The sequence below is a fragment of the Gouania willdenowi genome, chromosome 2, assembly GCF_900634775.1.
Source record: "Gouania willdenowi chromosome 2, fGouWil2.1, whole genome shotgun sequence".
NCBI classification, from domain to species: domain Eukaryota; kingdom Metazoa; phylum Chordata; class Actinopteri; order Blenniiformes; family Gobiesocidae; genus Gouania; species Gouania willdenowi.
This window is the reverse complement of record NC_041045.1, coordinates 7,478,158-7,498,710: the sequence shown is the minus strand read 5'-3', so window position 1 is coordinate 7,498,710 and position 20,553 is coordinate 7,478,158. Positions and strand designations below refer to the sequence as shown.

General features: G+C 37.3%; 1 protein-coding gene across 5 annotated transcripts; it reads right to left on the bottom strand.

Moving 5' to 3' along the window:
• Positions 1-4,366: 4,366 nt before the first annotated feature.
• LOC114477333 (OX-2 membrane glycoprotein-like) lies at positions 4,367-20,304 on the bottom strand. Of its 5 annotated transcripts, none has more exons than XM_028469650.1 (8): positions 20,249-20,304; positions 16,267-16,320; positions 16,048-16,183; positions 14,937-15,260; positions 13,265-13,594; positions 11,708-11,992; positions 10,691-10,792; positions 4,367-5,354 (listed from the first exon to the last, which is right to left on the bottom strand). In XM_028469650.1, the coding sequence occupies exons 3-8, from the start codon at positions 16,115-16,117 to the stop codon at positions 5,350-5,352; spliced, it is 1,116 nt and encodes a 371-aa protein (XP_028325451.1). In that variant the 5' UTR covers positions 16,118-16,183; positions 16,267-16,320; positions 20,249-20,304; the 3' UTR covers positions 4,367-5,349. The 5 variants fall into 5 exon arrangements, with proteins under 5 accessions (XP_028325451.1, XP_028325445.1, XP_028325418.1 ...); XM_028469644.1 differs by having other exon boundaries at positions 16,243-16,320; positions 20,249-20,271; XM_028469617.1 differs by lacking the exon at positions 20,249-20,304 and adding an exon at positions 19,219-19,500 and having other exon boundaries at positions 16,243-16,320.
• Between the last annotated feature and the right edge of the window lie 249 nt (positions 20,305-20,553).

Genomic DNA, 20,553 nt, shown 5'->3' with positions numbered 1-20,553 from the left:
CATTCTTTCCTTTGTAAAAGTAGCTACTTGCATACTCCACAGTAAGAAAAGTAGCTATTGGGTGTTCAAGAAGCCGCTAGATGGTGCTAGCTATTAGTTTGTGATGGTGTAGGTGTGGGTTTTAAAGAAAACAACAGCTTTAGTAGTGGTTGGTTACAGTGGACTGGACAGGTCGCGCACGTACAAGTAACTCTAGGCTACACCAAAAAAAGTCACTAGACGTGTTGCTCGTCACTATTTCGAGAGAAATAAAAAGTCGCAAAGGAGATCAGCGTAAAAAGTTGCTAAACATAGCACTAAGTTGCTAAGTTGCGAAACACTGGTCTGACCTTTAATTCGTATACTCAAGCTTATGGTGACGTTGCATAAAACATGATTGCATCATCGTTTTTATCAGACATGCTAACAGGAGCTACATGTAATAGCATTATTGCATTAGCTCAATGTAAAATGATTGTAAATTCTATTTGGAATGATTGGAAATGTCTGTAAACACATTATCAGCTACATTAGCTAGTGGCTAATCAATAATAGTGGCTGTTTTTTCAAAAATAATACTTTAAGGTACTTGTATTTTTAAGTAGCTAATAGATGAACCAACGCTAATATTAAATTGACTCCACCTTCTGTTTGAGAACTACCTATGTAACTTTACGTTAACCCTGTGTGGTAATTGTGCTAACGGACTAGCATGAAGACCTCTTATTATGGGTCCTCCTATTGAAAGATACTTTACTGTTACTTTCAATAAACTACCGGTATGTCACTTTCCGAAATTTTTGGTGTAAATATATGTGCAGAAAGGCAAAGATAATAAACACTGAGCTAGCTCGTGTTAGTTAGCTTGCTAGGATCTGTGCATGAATCAGTGATCTGAACCTTTTTAAAGGATTTTCCACACTACAAAATCTCTATAGGCCTATAGACTTTTAATAGTAGACTTAAATTAATAAATGTGATTACCACACATGGTCAATTTAGCAAATAACTGATAAATAATGTGGTAGTCTCCAGCCTTTTCCCCATAGCCTTTGATACTTCAACCACACAAAAGCTATATCGGGTAAAGTCATTATACATTCATATTCACCCCATCACAACCAAAAAATAAAACACACACTCAATTTATACATTTCTTCCATAGCGTTTTAAATTGTATTTTAGAAAATAAAAATTAAAACAAAAAATTTGACAATTCTATTCTGATAAACTCTATTGTTGCATCAAATGTTTGTGTATTATGCATACTTTTCAAGTTTTGACGAAAAAAAAAAAGTGCAAAACAATGTCGACTATGTAAAACAACTTTAGAAAAATGTTAAATCTGTGCAAACTGGAGGTTCGGGGGAGTGCAACAGGTTGTACACGCTCACAGGTTTTGGTTTCCTGTAAGCAAAACAAGCCTTGAACACATCCTGTGGAATGAACACCTTTTTAATCATTGTCTTTGTGTGTGTGCGTGTGTGTATCTACAGTATCTACACTCAATGAGAACATCAAAGCAGGAAAAAAAAAAAGCCATTATTGAAAGCATAAAAAGTTGCTGATTGGTTTTTGAGTGGATTAAATGATCTAACATTTAAAACAGAGGAAAATGTTACATTTTCCTCTATGTCTTCTTCACCTTTTCTGATATGCGTGTAAGAGGGAGTGACACATTTTCCACTCATCACAGGTGAATCAGGGATTATTTGTGAAAGTGATGAAATTACGTGGGATTGGGGGCATGAGGAGGGGACACTTTCTCTTGCTGAATATCTCCATAGTGGTTCACAAACTGTGGTCTAAGGCAGGGGTTCTCAACCTTTTTGACCTCGGGACCTAATTTTCCTAATACAAAGTGGCCCGGGGCTTTTAAATATTAACACTTTCATTTAAATTGATCCGAGTCTTGGTTTGATATGTATTCAATGAAGTCCACTTACAGTTTAACAAGCCAAAAAGTTGTAAAATAAATGATATGACACACTGTGAATATCTCAAAGACATTTCTTTTTAGGAGGCGGTGGCATAACTTTCATCTTCACTTTTTCATTTTAAAAACTTTTCCATAACTTCAGCCAAAAGTATGCACCTGTCTTCTTCTGCTGCTGCTTATTGGAGCATGTTCAAAAACTGAATGACGCCTCCCTGCTACCAAGTGGTGGGAAGCTGCATTGCGGTCGAGCGGCTCTCGAGGCCCACAGGTGTGGAACTGAATATTTTCCGCGGCCCTACGGTTGAGAATAACTACTCTAAGGCAATAGTGAGTTTTTTTCCAACCAAATCATAAAGAAGTTTATGCGGAAGATCTTAAAAGTGCCTAAAGTTGTTTGTTATAGAGAGAATTTGAGAAAGTTTTGTCTTTAAGTTTTCAGCTCCCGGAAATTATATCACTTTGGGTTTGCTTATGGACTCATGAATGAACGGATTGGAGCTGATTAATATTTGAAGGTGGTAGAGCAGAAATGAACTTTTATCACAACGTGGGGCATTAAAATGTGATCGTCGGATCTAAGAGCCATATTATTAGCGTTCATGTTAATATTTAGAATTTAAAAAACTATTCGGGCCTAAATACAGAAAAAAACAAAGGGTTTATTGAGTCATTTTGCTTTTGTCATTTCATATTTTTGGAGTTATTTAATGTATTGTTGTTGTCCTGTGTTATCTGTAAATTTGTGTGCTTTTTTAAATTCATTTCGTGCATTTGTATTTTTGTTTTGAGTTTTTGGAGTCACTTTCCTTTTTATGTATTTTTTTGGGTGGGGGTTCTGTTATCTTGTGTGTTTTTGGAGTCATTCTGTGGAGTTACTTTGGGGGGCCAGCACGAAATTATACCAAGCATGTGGCCCCCAGGCTGCCTACTACTGAGGTTGAAGATTTGTTAAAAAATTTTAACTAAAATTGCATTTTGTGGATCATCTGAAAGCATTGGCCTCATTCACAGATCAGATGAGTTACTTGATATTTATTACTACTTTACTTTCTCACCATGAATCCAGGAAGCGACACCTTTCAGTGTGAAGTGAAAGTATCAGCCACAGCAATAAAGACATCTAAACTGAGACATTTCACTCTGTACGTTACAAGCATGGGATCGATGACCACTTCAACAAACACAATGCAAGAAGTAAACATTCCAAAGAAGAAGTAAACTGATTACTGATAATCAAAGGAGAAGTTGATTGAGCCACATGGGCTTTCTGTGGTGTCACACTTCAACATCCCATGTTAATAATTTCCCATGTCTACAATTAAAAAAAAAAAAACCTTTAACCTTTTAATTCTTTCTCTGCTGCTGTGAAAGTTAGCAGCAAAAAGTTCACAAATGTGTTTGTGGACTTGAAACCAGACAATGTTGCCACCTGGTGACTACAAGGCAAATTTGGACATCTTGGCCCTCATATCAACCTTGCGTGAAATTTGAGAGCGCATTTGGTGTGATTCATGAAACATTCGTATCTGACCAATCTCAGTGTACAAATGATCTGGTGTTGGTAAATGGGGTGGTTGTTATGCCCTCCTGTTTCGGAGGCCCCACCGACTGAGTTCAAACAAGAAAAGAAGCTTTGCCAAGATGAAAATCGGCGTCTCACATCTGAGGAGGAGCAAAACAAAAATGTGCTTTTTGAACATTTAAACACTCTGTGGTCGAGAATCAGCTATTCAGCAAGTGAAGTCCGCCCCCCTGTGTGCATTGTGAACAACTTCACAACAGAGATCCTGGAGGCACACAAGGCTTTTACATTTATAGCAGACTCAGTGAAGTGTATTTGTAAAAGTTTACAGAAATATTTACATTTAAAAGCATAAATTAGGTCCTCATTCTCTAACACAGAACATAGCAGCGTGTCCCATGTGCGTCTGTGTGTGAGCTCCTGCTCGATAGCAGAGTTTTTTAGTGGGGTTATACAGTATTCCATTTTGTACTTCACCTGCATCAGATGAACAAACAGTGCGTACAATGTGGCGCTCTTTCTTTGGGATCTTCGTAAATCAGGAAAAAGTTGTTGATAAAACATTGAACTCCAAGTTCAATGAAGCGTGGCCTAATAAAGTCCACTAATGGAAATAATGTTGGCGGGACACATTTTGTCTACAGATAAGCCTAAAATATTTCATTATTTGCTTTACAGACATCTGGGACCCTTGTTTTATCATGTAAAGCACATTGAGTTGCCTTGAGTATGAAATGCGCTATACAAATAAATTTGCCTTGCCTTGCCTTGATAGGATCAAAGTAAAATGCCCTCAAAGCAACACCAGCAGTGCTCCCACTTCCTTATTTTTGGGAAACAGTGAAAAAAAAAATGTGTTAAGACAAAGGAGGACAAAATAAACCTCAGGAGCAAAACGTTGACAATGTCTGCTTTTATTTTAAGTGAACATTCTGTGTTTAAAACTATAAACAATTTGAGCATGAATAACACTTAACATAAATATATCAAGAAGTCCACTTGTGTTAATGGAGAATTTACAAACTGAGCATTTTATGACAAAAAGCTATTATTTTCCATTGCACTTTTCCTACAAAACAAGAGTATCTATATATACACATCAACTTTGCATAACTCAAAACGCTCCATAGTAACTTGTGTAAAAACAATCGTGTGAACTTTGCATACATGCAAAAAAAAAATTGAATTTGCCATTAAAGAGTCATTGTGGAAAAACGCATTTCCAGGGAATATGCAATCAATAACGCTGTAGGCTGACAGTTTGTACGTTGCTATGGTAACAGATGAGGTAAACTCTTTTGATGTGAGCAGGGTGACTTTAAAGATGGCACCACATCTTTACCACAGCAGAGGTATAAATAGAAGCTGTGCTCCAGGCTGCCCACCAGGAGGCGTAGTGTAGAACGAGTTCAAATACAGTTTATGCTAGGGAGGTAACATTTCAAAATAAAAGCACCCAGACCCCAATTTCTTTCAGTCTCAGAACAAACTCTACTCTGCATTTCGACAAGATGAGCAAAAAGCAATAAAATATATATCATAAAATTGTATTTCTGGTTTCGCTTTGGGTTTCAATATGACCCATTGAAAACAATCAGTGTAGTTTGAACTGGGTTAACATTTGGTAAAAATGGAAATTAAGTTAGTAAATAATACTGCATATGGCTAGAAGCCTGAGAGCAATTTTCTCAATGAAAATCTTGGTCTCTGTCCCACATTTGGAGTCGCCTCATTTGGTAGAAGTATTTTTTAAGTGAATTTATTTTGTAGTGAATCACTTTCTGCACCGATAGAATGTCGTCAGCTCACTTGAGTTGGACGGGCGGCGCTGGCTCACTGAGCTGAAGAGAACAAAGCCGAGCAGCTTTTGGACTTTCATCAAAGCAGCAACTTGACGCACGACTCCTAATCAGTCTGAGCAAGAACAAAAGAGGGAGAGAAAGTTAGCCAAACACATTTATGTCTTTCCTAACTCCCTAAATCCGAATCTCGAACACTAACCTTTCTTAGTTCTCATTTCGTCGTCCTGAATCATCGTCAACTTAAACATGCTAGCACTAGCAACTAGCTAGAATGAATAAAGAGTACCTGTAGATTTTATACCTTGGGTTATAAACTATGGAGAGCCGCCAATTTGAACAGGATATGTCACACGTATGTTGATTGGCATGGTGCATTGTGGGAGGTCGAGGTAGAAATGTTTTTTCTCTTGTTATAATTCTAGTAAGTTCATTTTTGAATATATGTTAAGGTTTTGTTTATTCAGACAAGGTTTTTCAGGAAATGTATTATCTCCATGTTTCGACTGTCAACTGACAGTCTTCCTCAGAGGTGATATGCCTACATGTTCTCTCATAAGGAAAGCGTATTAGTGTATTTCTAGATTTTTTTTGGGAACCACCCAAAATGAAGCCGAGGGACTGTTTTAGGAGGCTATGTTTTCTCTCTTATATTTTGAGAGCTGCTTCTGTTGCCCTTGATTCCCTCTAACCTCTGTCACTTTTACACACCGCTTGTATTTGGATGGTGTACGGGGTGTAATGCTGACCCTTTTGTTCCCTTGGTGCTTCAGATTTGAAGGTGCCAGTGAAAGCTTTCATGGCCTTATCTGTATTCTGTTTCCTGCTGTCTCCACAGAGTGGCTGCTTTGCTTCATGAGCTGTGTATCTCTGTTCAGCCAAATAAAACAAAAAAAAACTCTGACAGCACAGCTACAAATAGACATTGACTGTTTTACTGGAAGAAGCATGGCGTTGGACCACTGTTCCCAGCTATGATTAAGGCAAAGTCCGAATAAGGTTCACAGGGAACCACAGAAACCAGCTTGAGGTCAGAGTCTGGTTTGACTTTAGCCGCAGACATCACAACTCCTCCGTGGGTCTAAAGTGTTTTACTCTAAAGCTGAAGTAAAAATAAAACAAACTTTTAATTTTAGATTGTTACTGGTGCACATGGTACAAGTCTTTTTACAGTATCCTCAATAAGTATTGGCTGCCACTTTGGCACAGCGTTGTTGGAAAAGGGGTGGGGCTTCTTGTAGTGGGACCTGCTGCTGGTTAAATAGAGAAAGATACGTACTTTCATCTACAAACGTCTTCAACAACATCAGAAAGAGTTGCTACATTTACTCGTGAGTTGCTTTTTTGGAAGAAGGTTAACTAGACAGGTCAGAAAAATCGCTAAGATATGGTGACTGTGACCACGTTATTTAATGATAAATGACTGTAATACTAGTTTCTATTAAAAGAAAGAAAAAAAAGTCACATCTATGAACTGATTTTTCAGTGATAATTCTTGAAGAAATGTGTGATCTTTTAATTTTTTGGTAAGAACTATTGAAAAAAAAGACTGGTAAACTTTAGAAAACTAGTAACTGTTAGCGTCTGCAGCCGTTTGACTGTGAGTGAATACAGAGAGCGTCACGATGCAGCAACAAATGTGAATATTCACAGCAATACTGGTACAATATTATATCTACTATTAATAATAGTAGTTTAGAAAAAGTGAGCATCTCTTTCCTCCAGTCATGTAGACAGACTGCTGTGCCTCAGCAGCTGAATGTAAAAGAGCAACAGTTTGTGCCTGAACAGATTTTAATGTTCACGTTTCAAATTTATTCTGCAGTTCTCTCATATTGACACGAACATTAAAAAACTCATAACTTATATTTGTGGAGTTTATTTTAATGGAATATTTTGCAATAACCGCTAAATTGTTAATTTTGTACGGACCATACGGCTGGGACAATACCCTTTTGTCCCGATTCAATTTTAATTCCAATTCTTGGGTGCCGATCCAATTTAAATTACTATTCTGATTTTAAGTAATGTGATTCTACAGCAACGATTATCACAATTTTTTCTCTTATCCAAACACATAAGTTAAATGCTAAACTTCTAGAAATATGTTCCAGTACCCAAAAACAATGCACATCACATCACATTCAGTCATTCACTGATTTATCCAGTGATTTATTATTATTTCTACTGAAATAAATAAAATAAAACCTCCATCATAAAGGTGATAAACATGAACAAAAAAACTTTTTTTTGTACTACTTGTACATAACTTCTTGAAATTAGTCAACCGAAACTTTTAACGTTCATCAAGCTAAAGCTTTGGAGTGTTTAGGTTTTTGTGTAGGAACAGGAGCTGGTCAACATGCTGGTAGGCTGCTCCAAAAAAGAAGTCACAATGTATTGCAGTGTGTAGATTGGCCTTATTTTTCTGTCCGAGCCACAGTTAAAATATCTTTTTCCCCTCATACTAACGACAGAATAACATTTGTTTGTGTGGAAAGCCTGATTTTATCAACTTCTTACATTCAGAAATGATCAGCGCACATTAGTGGTCATCATTATCATCATCATCTGTTATCAATTTTACACCATCCTTCCAAGAAAAGGAGTGTACAGCAAGGATGAAATATAAATATAATGTTAACACATTTTGTCCAGTCTAAAACTGGTAAATTTGAACTTATTAGAAATGCTGATGGTCAATCTTTTAGCGTTCATGTGTAGCTTGGAGGAGCTGGACAAGGTTGGATCCGCCTCATCTTACATAACAAGATGAGCAGTCATGTTCGTTGTGTTACACAATGCGCTACTTGTCCGGAGCAGAGTTTAATGCAGCTTTGGTCATGTCTAAAGCTGTTCGCCATGAAATCGATCAAAAGTATGTCCATACAAAGACAGCATCAATATCTTAAAGTAACTACTAAATCTGTCATCTAAACAAAGAGAATAAGACATTTAAAAGACGTGACTGTCACAGCTGTCCTCCAGCGTGTTTTTCTGAACCCAGCCCACCAAGGCCGGACAATAGTGTGTGTGCAGAGTCGAGGACAAGAGGGATCCTTGTTATCGGAGTGTAACTTCAACGGCTTGTCACTGTCACGCTCATACAAGCCCTTAATGTCTTCTGTCTCGCTCTCCCTCCCTCTGGGAAAAACGAAAGAATCCATTCGACATTCAGCACAGCTACTTTAAATTCTACTCTCGAACTACAAGGTCAGACAACAAGGAATCCTGGGGAAGTTCACTTAGCATGAAGAAATCTATTTCTGCAGCTAATCCAGCTGAAATCAATCCAGCGTGACATGCACTTGATGCTCCACTTCAACCCAATCAATCACATGCAAAGGCAGAGCCGTAACTGCCTCTAGTCAAAACAATACAGTGCATTTCAAGAGCTTTACTAGAGCCTTGCTTTGTGCAAGTTTGGTTCGACACTTGAGAATATAAGCGGAACACAAAGAGTTACAGGAAGTCTGGAACTAAACGATAACTTTTTTAATCACGCTAGAAAATAAAGATAAAGAAACATCAGCCGTTTGATAATAAAAGGTTGAAGATGTTTGATTCTTCAATGACTCTTTGGCTTTGGTGCCACAAAAATCAGTTATAACCTTCAATGTTGTTCTTCCTCTGAGACTTTATTTTGGCTTATCATTGTCCTGACTTCAACCAAGGCCTTCACCTTTGCTTTGTCTGCCCAAAAATTTACGATAATGGGGAAATGGGCATATCACACCAGGGCACCGCACTGTTTCCACGACTACGTGGGATTGTGCAAAAGGAACAAGCAGCCACCCTCACAGTTTGATGCTAGAAATCACAGGTTGACCTTTGAAGGGCGTTTTCTGGGAATTTATGACACGAGTGACATCATTGTAGGTCAGATGAGAGATTTTTCAACATATTTTAGATAGTGACGCAACTTAAAAATACCTCATGTTTACAAACTTCTCAGTTTTGGTCTTTCTTCACTAGAAAATTTAAAAAAAATCCACAAAGTAAGTTGGAAAATGTTCCTATCAACTACGGAAGTTGCACCCAGAAATAACATAGATAATCACTTTGGAAACAATGTGACTCATAGGTAATGTAAACAGCAACATCAGCTCTGGTTTGATAAATCCATGGAAACATTCGGGTTTCCCACCAAGCATGAATGTGTCACCGGCAGAATTGAAATTACAGTATTTCCATCAATATTTGGACCTCTAAAACAGATCAAACAGTTTCTGAAAGCTGAGATGTTCCTTTTTACAGCAAATGTGATGTCATTACCGTAATTTTGCTCACACACACGAGGGAAGTCTTCAAAACAGCTTAAAAACACAGAATTTTCATCACCTCCATCTTGTCATGATTTACAGTAGTTGAAGGAAGTTTTCACTCATCCAGCAGTTTACCTTTTCAGTCAGTCAAACAACACCTCAATGGATCCATAATCATCTGGGTTCAGTGATAAATATAGTTGTGTGTCATCTGCATAGCTTTGATAGTCGACCTTACAGTTGTGTAGAATATGTCCAAAAGGAAGCATATAAAGGCTAAACAGAAAGAGTCCAGGAACAGAGCCCTGAGGAACGCCACAGAATATAATATATAAGATTACTTCACTCCTCCAAGTAGGACTTAAACCATTGCAGTACCAAGAGAGGACGTAATGAACTGAGTTTTAAACCTTAAAGTGGAGAAAAAGCTACTTACTCAGCTACTTTACTCAAAAGTCACTTATTTACAATAGCATTTCCCACCTGACCACCTCTGTCTCATCTCTGTATTTTAGCTCAACGTCTATTGTGGTTTTTATACTGTTTTAACGTAACTTTTATTGTGGTTTTTATACTATGCCTGAATTGACCTGAAAGGCACTGTTCCAAATAAAATGTATTATTATATAAAGCATTTCTATTACTTGTCACAGGCAGAAAACAATAAAAATGTAAAAACATTTTGCTCTTATCTCACTTCTCTCACCACATTCTGAGAGGAGAAGCTCAGATCCACAAATTAATAGGAAGAAAGTCAAACTCCAGTTCATTTTGCTTACTTTTTTTAATCTTTTTTTTTTTTCTGTTCAAATTGCACTTTTCTTTGATAAATTCAAGAACATGAGATCTGACTGTTATAATTGTGTGACTATTAGATATTCTGTGTTATTTCAGCTAACAACTGCTCCATATTTTCATTCAGGAGTATTTAAGGTGTTTTTTCCCCCTGAGTTTGAGTTATGGATACTTCAATAAACATTCAGTACTTTTGCTGAGCAGCTGTTTTGCACCTTTACAAACCACCCCTGCCCTCTCCAACACGTCTTTGGAAAAACCACCAGAGTAAACACAAGCTTGAGTTCAGTTGGCGTTAACGCTGCGGCTGCACTTTCCTCGGACTGCTACCTTGTTGGAGTTATTTTAAAGAGTCACACAGTGTGGGTTTTTGGCTATGCAGCAGACTCACCGTCGGTGCAGACGAAACACTTGCAGATAAACCCACACAGACCGAGGAGGAGCACGGCCGCCACGCCGCACACCGACAGGATAATGACTGTAGCCGTTCCCACTGTGGAGAAACACATGAAACACAACAGTTAAACTGCTGGAAAAGCATTGGCATCTGCCTGGAACATGTTCTCCTATAGAAAATAAACCTTTTCCCGTAAGCTGTAACATTATGGGATTCAGGAAACCATCAAAGCAACCACAATTATCCCGAGTTAGGCAAAAAATGAGGTGAGCAAAATAAAAAAATAAAACAAACGCACAAAATAACTTCAAAAACACATAAAATGAGAAAAAAAGAGAGAAAATCCAAAGACAGAATACACACATAATTAAACCCACATATTGACAACAAAAATGTAAAAAAAAATAAAACAATACACCAAATCACAAGAAAAACACACAAAATGACTTAAAAACACTAAACAATAGCAAAGAAACAAAATCGAAGATGAAAATAAACAACAAAAATACCCACAATACAAAACAAAAATACAAATTTCAACAACAAAATTACACAAAACAAAACTGCATAAAATGACAACAAAAATGTAAATAACAAAAATACACACAACAACAAAAATACCATGCAACATAAATACTCAACACAATAAAAAATACAAAGAAAACCCAAAATGACACAATGAGTAGACATTAGGAGATAATACACATTTTCTCTTGAATTTCATTAATTTTGTGACCAATTTTTATTTAATTTGGGTAAATAATGTGAAATAATTTCAGGAATATTGAGTTCTTTGAAGTATTTGAGATTTAAAATAACTGCAGTCAAGTGATAAAAGCGATCTTTCAAATATTGTGGAGTTTTATTGAATTTGTTGCATTATTACAACTGAATTATTTGGTAATTCAGACAAGTTTTTAACTTTTCCCAAACTGAACACTCTAAAGGGCCGGATTTGGCCCCCGGGCCTTGAGTTTGACACATGTGCACTAGATTAAATAAATACCGTACCGTTAGTGTTGAGCTGCACCTTCAGAGGCGTGTCTAAACCCGGGTGCTGGACGATGCACTCTACAGACGCTTCACTAAGCAGCTCTGATTGGAAGAGCAGTGTGCTGATCAACGTCGTCGTGCCGTCACCCTGATCGTGAACGGACCACGTGGGCGACCCAAGGGTGCGGTTTCCTTCGCCAAAGTTCCAGGTGATATTTGCCGCGGGCCTGGACCGAGCCGTGCAGTTGGCCACTGTGATTCCTGAGGGCAAGGTCACGTGGGTCACCTGCGCTTTGGGCAAAACTGCAGAGAGAGATTGTGTTGGCATGGAATTCTTTCTCCTTTGGGAAAAATTACAAACCGATACATTCTCGTGAGTGTATCATTAGGGGATTTTGTAGTTTTCCTGTTATTGTCTGTTACGCAAAACAAAGTTTACCAGTTTACCCTCTGCCTGTCAGACTGTAGACACAACAACACACAACAAGCTGGCTCCAATGTGTGTGTGTGTGTGTGTGTACATTTCCTTGTGCCTTTGTGAACAAAACCTAAGCCTTTTGGGCCGTTAAACAGTCAGCGACTTATCCAGCAGCTTCATCACCATGACCTCCTCCCTCTCTGTCACCACACACACACACACACACATACACACACGCACGCACACGCATGTCTGGAATGCTCCTCACCTCCCTTGCACAGAAGCCGCTCTCCCTTCAGGTTCTTATGCAACGCTTCCCTTTCCTGAGCTAAAAGTGGGATGTAAAGAGAGATTTCCTGTTTCCGCTTCACAGATGTCATTAGTGGCTCTTAAACTAATCAAAATCATACTAAGCACACCTAATACAGTTCACAATATTAACTATTGTTGTTAATATTTTATTTATGCAAAGCCGATATGCGCAGAGAAAAGCCTACACATGAACATTTCTGTTTACAAAGACAAATTAAGAGTAAATATGTGAAATTTTTCCAAAATATGCATATATTCAGTGTCCGTCCAAAGATATTATGAAAGCAAACATTTTTGAAATAATAATTTGGACAATAAATATAATAAAAATATCTATTACTGATATTTTTATGAACTTTTAATTTTTTTTTAAATAAATGTACATTCTTTGGACCTTGGCCCCTGTTCCTTAAGTCAGGGGTTATCAACCTTGGGGTCAGGTCATTTTCAAATTTCCATGGTTTTTAAAACCCCACTTCAGCACTTTTTCCACCATTTTTGGTCACTTACTCATTTTATTTCTGATCAAAACAAGGATGTACATTTTTAAGATGTTTTAATAAGACCGTTTTTCCAAGCCTTATTTAGCCATTGCATACTTAATAATAATAATATGTAATAATGTAATAATAAGTCAGCACCCAGCACTTTGTTCTGCTAACTACTGCCACCTATAGCATTGGAGGAGTGTTTAAATTACTTATCTATCACAGTAATATTTGGACCAATCGAGTAAAATTGGACTTATTGGTTTTAATTCATTGTTTGCTAATTAATCATTGGATATTTATTATCTACAGGTGGGTGTGGCCTGTGTCTGGTTGAGTGTAAAATCTGCTCCTCACCATAGACGGAGAGGCAGGCCGTTCCAGTCCTGGTCCCGTCCGGGTACGTGTGGAAGTCACAGGTGTAGCACGCCTCGTCCTCCGTCTTCACCTGCTGGATGGTCAACTGCGTGACCTCCAGCGTCCGGCTCAGGGTCACCCGGTCCCTGAACGCATCCTGCACGGCGTGGTGGCCGTACTTGGTGTACGAGGCCACGGTGGAGGTGTGGCCCTGCTCGGACGTCTTCCTCCACAGCACCTGGTGGATTCTGTCAGGGAGGCTGTAGCTGCAGGTCAGGGTGGTGGGCTTCCCGCTAACAGCCGTCCTGTTGCCCTTCAGGCGAACTTTAGCTGGTGAGTGAAACATTGTTTTTACAGGATACATCAGAATAGACCTAAAGCTCATGCAAACATGGGCGTCGGACTAGGGGGGGTAAAGGATACTGAGTACCCAGGGCCCAAGGCAGGGTGGGCCTCAGAAGTCTGTTTTATATGTATGTACAAAAATGTATTTTAATCATTTTTAGATTATTTATATTGGAATGAAAAGTGTGAAAATAGTGTGGTTTTTAAGCACAGTTTTGTACTAAAAACCATTATTCATGGGAGCGGGAGATAGACAGCAGCAGGAAACCATGTCTTTCTTCAAGAATGGAAAACAAGGCCAAAAAAATGCAAGTGAAGAAAGGAGAGGGAGATAAGGTTAAAGGAGGGAAAGCAACTGCTTACTCAATTCTTCAGAGGTGAACTTTAAAACACATCTTTTTGAGGCAATATATCATTTAGATTAAAATTAACTACTTGCACTGAAATGCTGGAAAATTCCTTTTGCACGTCAAATCTTAATTGGAAATAAAATTATTTTTAAAAATGATTTTGAAGACAAAATTTTGCTGCCACCAAGTCTTTATTATTTAAATATTATTATTAAGGAGGTGGCCAGTGACCCCATGATTCTAATCATTCACCTTTGTACATGTTTGCTTTGTTATCTATTACAGTGGCTGGGAAGTGCCAGGTGAATGCATTTACAGAAACGAACACAAATGCAAAAAGGTCACAACACGAACGCAAAATGGCCACAACGGAAGCGTTTCCGCAACGGAAGCGTTTCCGCAACGGAAGCGTTTCCGCAACGGAAGCGTTTCCGCAACGGAAGTGTTTCCGACGGACCGGTATTATATGATAGCCTGATATGAAAACTATAAGAGTATCCTAATCAACTTTCACTTACTTTCATACGCGTTTCGATGTCTTCTTCTTGTTCTTCTCTGTTCTGGTGGGTTAAAAACATCCGCCAGAAACGTGTCCGTCTGTAATACCGGTCCGTCGGAAACACTTCCGTTGTGGCCATTTTGCATTCGTGTTGTGACCTTTTTGCATTTGTGTTCATTTCTTTAAATGCATTCACCTGACACTTCCCAGCCACCGTAATCTATACATATATATGCACACATAAAATTCAATACACCACTAAAATGTAGTAGAACAGACTCATAAAATACAAGCAATAGATATGGAGTCAATAGGTAATTGTGAAGAAAGAAAACGAAAGCTTCTAAAATAAGACAAGAATACTAGTATAGTTTCTGGGTGGAAAAAAAGTATATAATGCACATAAGTTACAGTAGGGGCCCAACAAAATGGTTTGTACCCAAAATGTGCTGCTACGCCCCTGCGTGCATGTGCATACCTGTCACACTGACACATGTCGTAGCTCCTTTCTCGCCCTGAGGAAACACGTCGAAGAGGCAGCGGTAGCAGCCTTTGTCATCAGCCCCCACCCTCCTGATGGTGATGTAGCTGGCGTCGTGGTGGGAGGCGCTGAGCAGCACGTTGGGGTCCTGGTGGCTGATGCGGGGCGGCGTGCTCTGCTCATAGGCTAGGATCAGCTTGGCGTGCTTGTCCACCCAGCGCACCTGACGCACACTGTCGCCCGCCGCGATGGATATGTTACAGTGCAGCAGCAGCGGCTCGCCCGCCTCCGCAGTCAGACTGGAAGGAGCAAGAACCTGACCTGAGGACACCAGCACAAACACAAGAGCTTAAAAAGAGAAATAAACATGCAATGATTTTATTTGTTGTAAAACATGTCATATGTATGGCGCCGATTGTAAAGCCACGCACGCTAAAGTAAACAGCAACTTTTTGCAACATTTAGCAACAAAACCACGTTTGGAAAACATGTGAATTTTGTTTTTGTTACTTTAGACCAGATTTACAGCAATATTTGTGAAATTTGCGATATTTCTTTCTCGTAAAATAATGCCAACGTTAATAATAAATGTTCAATCTAAATCTGAATGCTAAATCTAAATGGTAAATACAAATCTTAAATGTGAAATATAAATCTTAAATGTGACATTTAAAAATATAAATGTAAATGCTATATGTTGAATATAAATTTTAAATCCAAATGCTAAATGTTAAAACTAAATGGTAAATGTAAATATTAAATGTTAAATCTAAATGTAAATGCTGAATATGAATATTAAATCTAATTTTGTTAAATGTCAAATCTAAATGTCACGGGTGAAACTAAATATTTAGCTAATATGCAAAATCACCGGAAGTACCAAAATAAAAGCATTGACGAAATGATGAAATCTCATTGACGGAATAGATTTAAATTTAATATAGAGATTTAATATTGAACAACATATTTTTAAGAGAAAAAAAAAATCACAGATTTCACAAATATTGCTGTAAATCCGGTCATTTTTTAAATGCGGTTTGTTGCCAAATGTTGCTGTTTAGTTTAGCATGCACAACTTCACAATCGGAGCCCTATAATTATATCTTACTTTGAGTTGTGAGGACTACAGTCCATCCCATCCACAGCAGCAAATAAAACGGCAGCGCAGGTTCCCACATTGCACGTGAAAACAAGGTGATAACAACCAACACCGTCTCTGACTCAGTCCTACATCCAGGCTGCAGCTGCAAACACAGACAGCATTTAAATCCTCAACAAACAGCCAATAGCAGCGATAACGTACCCGTTAGCTCTCCAATGATCAGACCTGTTGGGTTGTTGTTGGTGATCAGCACAGACGCTACGCCATCTTTTTGCCCAACTGGAAAAAAAAGAGACAGAAGTCAGTGTTGCAAAGGAGAGCGGGTTATGTTCAAACTCTGAGTATGTTCGGGCTCAAATGAGGGAAACTCTTGAGTATTCTTTTCCTGAAAGCGAGGCAAGTTCTATGATGAGGCATGTCATCATGGTAACATTCTCAGTAAACTGAACCTGCTCGCTGGCAGGTTATGTCGAAGAAACCCTGGGTTTCTACCTGGCTCCGCCCACATGAACACCACTTCTCAAGGAACGCTTTTATTTAACTTGACACTCCTCTCGGACACACATTAGTAACATGACACAGAACAGGCGTGCGCTCAAGTCGTTACAAATGTTGTGCGCGCTGCTTTACGTTTTTAGGCCGAGCTACCGGACTCAAAACGCCACCCACTTTGTTGTTGTTGTTGTTGTTGTTGTTGTTGTTGTTGTTATGTACACTAGTTACAATTGCTACTCCTCTGTTTTTTGCAAACAGATCGGGCTGAAATTTGGCAAGTGTAATCTATGGATGTATACGGATTGATGCTCGGAGCCCGATTTTCGATTTGGCCCAAGGGGCCCCAAAAGAAAAAAAATAAAACCCAAAGTCAATTTGTTGTCCCAGAGTTTATGGATAGACTCTTGGATTGACTTCTGGAATACCCCTCAGGAGGATTAATTCATCCAACTGCTGTTGGGATTCATGTTAGCATTTATTTCAAGTTATCATTTAGAAAAATGACAGATCTGATCATTAATACAATAATTATAATAAAAAGTTCAAGGTTTTTGTTTGTTTTTGGACTAATCTTGGGTATATTGATATGTATGTAATTGTCTGTCATTTAGTGTATTTTCTTCTTGTTTTATTTACATTTTCTGTTTGTTTCTGTTGTTTTGGAGTCATTTTGTGTCATTTATGGTTATTTCATTCTCTGGGTTTTTGTGTAAATTTGTCATAATTTTAAGCATTTTTTATAATTGTTTGTTTTTGAAATAATTCTAATGTTTTTATATAACTGTTTTTGTATTTCTGTTGTTGTTTTGTGTACATTTCTGTCTATTCCTGTTGTTTTGGAGTCATTTAATTTCATTTTCTGAGTTTTTTGTTATCATTTTTGTAGTCATTTTAATCACTTTATGTAATTTTCTGTCGTTTTTTGTGTTTTTATCATTTTTGGTGTAATTGTATTAACATTTTGAGTATTTTTCGGAGATGTTGCACGTTTTTGGTGTTATTTTGGAGTTTGGAATCATTTAGGGATGCATGTAGCCGCCATTCGCTGACGTCTGATCAACAACTGCTGATTGAATGAACATTACCTGAGCTCTAATGAAAGGCTTTATAAGCACGGCAACAGGAAGTGGAACTATCCAACACCAAAACAAGCAGTCAGACGGATTAATCCCAGGGTTTCACAATCCCAGACATCTGTATCCCACCTACAGGATACTTATTTACAGCTGCTGGATGATGCAAAACAAAGCAAGACTTTAGTCACTCAGGTGATCACATCATGAGTAGAGCAGTAGATACGAGCCAAGCCCAGTTTTTGTGACTTGTATCACTTTATGGTAAAATATGACTGAATAACAGACCAGTAGAAAGAGTAACACAATAGGTGGAAAAAAATAAACTATTAAAAAGATCATTTCCAGACCGTAAACCTTTATAGAGGTTATAATTGGTGCTTTTATAGCAGCAAACATCTGGCTTCAACAAGCTGTTTGCTCCTGTTGGGCAAAACTTAAATCACTTTTCCACTACAAAATGCCAACCGGTGTGTGTGAGAGCGGCGTTTAAATCATAAACGTCATCCTGTCTTTCACTTTCATGTGAACAAAGCATTTAGAGGTATTTAGAGGAAAAACTGACATTCCCCCTCACATGTGATGTCGTGGCAACAAGTGCACCCACGTTATATTGTTAAATATGAGTCAATGAAACCAGACTTTAACATGGTTTAAATCCAGATGTTGTGGACTATATGGGTTAATGACTTCAAAAACACATAAAATGGCTAATAACAGAAAAATACTCAAAATGGCAACAATAATGAACTAAAAAGAAAAATACACAAAATTATTCTATATAAAACACACAACAACAAAAAATAAAAATGAAAAATCGATAAAAAAACAAAAACAAAAATGTACACAAAACATCTCAGAAAACACGAAAATAGGTAGAGAAATATACAAAAATAAAATTAAAAAAACAAAACAACCTTTATAATATAAAATACACAAAAATATTTAGACAAAAATATACCAAACAACAAAAAAATAAGTACACAAAATGACTCCAAATAACAGGCACAATATTAAACATACAATCAATGCTGAAAAATGCACCAAATGACAGCAAATAAACACAAATTCACCACATAAACCTATAAAATAAATAACTGAAAGAAAAAAAACTCAGAGCTACAATGGATATACAGAAAAATCACCCCAAAAAAAATATGCCAAAGGACCACAAAAACATAGAAATAAACAAAATGACACAAAAAAAAAACAATAAAAACGCACAAATTAAGCGAAAGATTTTCAAAACGACAACAAAAATACTGTCTTTTCTTTGAATGATAATCATATTGGTCATTATTCTAAATGCTTACATTATATTGATAACATTTGTTTTGCCCCCAACTGTGATTAAAAAAATTATATATATATATATATATATTCTTAAACATATACAATGGATAATTAAAGCTAAAGGCAACGTTCTTAATATATATCTATTTTCTCCAGTAAATTGTTAAATATATCGATACGTTTACACTTTATAAAGAGATATGTCTATTTAAAACATAAAACAGCTGAGTTACGTAATGGTTAATTATAATCCCTAATTCTGCCAAACAGGTCAATCACTGCTCAGGCTTCATATTAAATAAAAACATCAGCTCACCCGATAAATGAACCATTCAGTGGTCGAAAACCATTAGAGATCCTCCCAGTGCCTCCAGTGAGGGGAAACTACAACTACAGCTACGTGTTTACACTTTTAAAGCGTTTACTCGATTCTCTTCGAGGGAAACACACGCGCACACACACGTGGCGGCAACACGGGGATACAGAGACGACTAGTGGACAAAGAGTGAAACTACATTATAAAAAAATACAGGAGGTTTTACATTTAGAATAACAAGTACAGTGCCCGTCGGAAGTATGCATTCATGAGGGAGCATAAGGGGTATAATTCCGTATTTTTATGCATTTTTTGTATAATTATTATTTTTGTTACTCATTTTTATATATTTTTTTGTTTGATGTATTTTTTTGGAGTCATGATGTGTATTTTTGTATCTTTCTGTTGTGTTTTTGTGCATTTTTTGTATCATTATTGTTTTTAATTGCCATTGCAGTGTGATTCTGCATTTCTGTTGTTATTTTGTGTATCTTTGTATAAATATTTAGTTTGGTGTATTTTGAGTCATTTTCATATGTTTGTTGTTGTTTGGTGTATTTTTCTGTAATGTATGTATTTTGGAGTAATTTTGTGTGTTTTTGGAGCCTTTTTGTACATTTTTATGCATTTCTGTTATCATTTTGTGTACTTTTTGTATAAATATTTTTCATATTTTGTTGTTTTGTTTTTTTTTTTGCATTTTTCTGTAATGTGTGTATTTTTTGAGTAATTTTGTGTGTTTTTGGAGCCTTTTTGTACATTTTTATGCATTTCTGTTATCATTTTGTGTACTTTTTGTATAAATATTCTTTAGTTTTTTGTTTTATTTTACTCAGTATATTTTTTTTATTATAAATACTGTGTGTGTGTGTAAAAAAGAGAGAGAGAGACCCGAAAGTACCACGAAAAATAAACGTTTTGCAACACCAAAGTTCACTATGTACATCCCGATCAGCTGTGTGTGTTTGTTTACATTGTAGCTGCTAGCATCTTTCTTAGCACATGGAAGAATGTAAGAAGAAACACTCACCGTTGCGCAGAACAAACAATAATCATAGTGGACCCATCCGCTCACAATAACGTTACATTCCTCTGTCTGAAGAATCAGAATGTTTGCGAACGACCGTCAGCACAGGCACCGCCCACACTCATGGAGATGAAGGAGGAAGTGAAGTCTGTGACCCAAGATTTAAATTAAGTTTGGAATCACAGGAATAATATTAAATAACCATGAAATAATAACCTACATGACTTTTAGCGTTACAAAAAACGTTTTTAATATTGACCTTTTTTTTTTAACCCAAACAAATGTCATGAACCCGGAACCGGAAGTGG

What these genes read in the sequence shown, in the direction of transcription:
- LOC114477333 (XM_028469650.1), bottom strand. Translation starts at nt 16,117, where the DNA reads ATGTGGGAACCTGCGCTGCCGTTTTATTTGCTGCTGTGGATGGGATGG. An exon ending in GGCCTGCCTCTCCGTCTATG is followed by an intron (nt 11,993 to 13,264) that starts GTGAGGAGCAGA and finishes CTCTCTCTGCAG; the next exon opens with TTTTGCCCAAAGCGCAGGTG. An exon ending in GGTGCAGCTCAACACTAACG is followed by an intron (nt 10,793 to 11,707) that starts GTACGGTATTTA and finishes GTTTCTCCACAG; the next exon opens with TGGGAACGGCTACAGTCATT.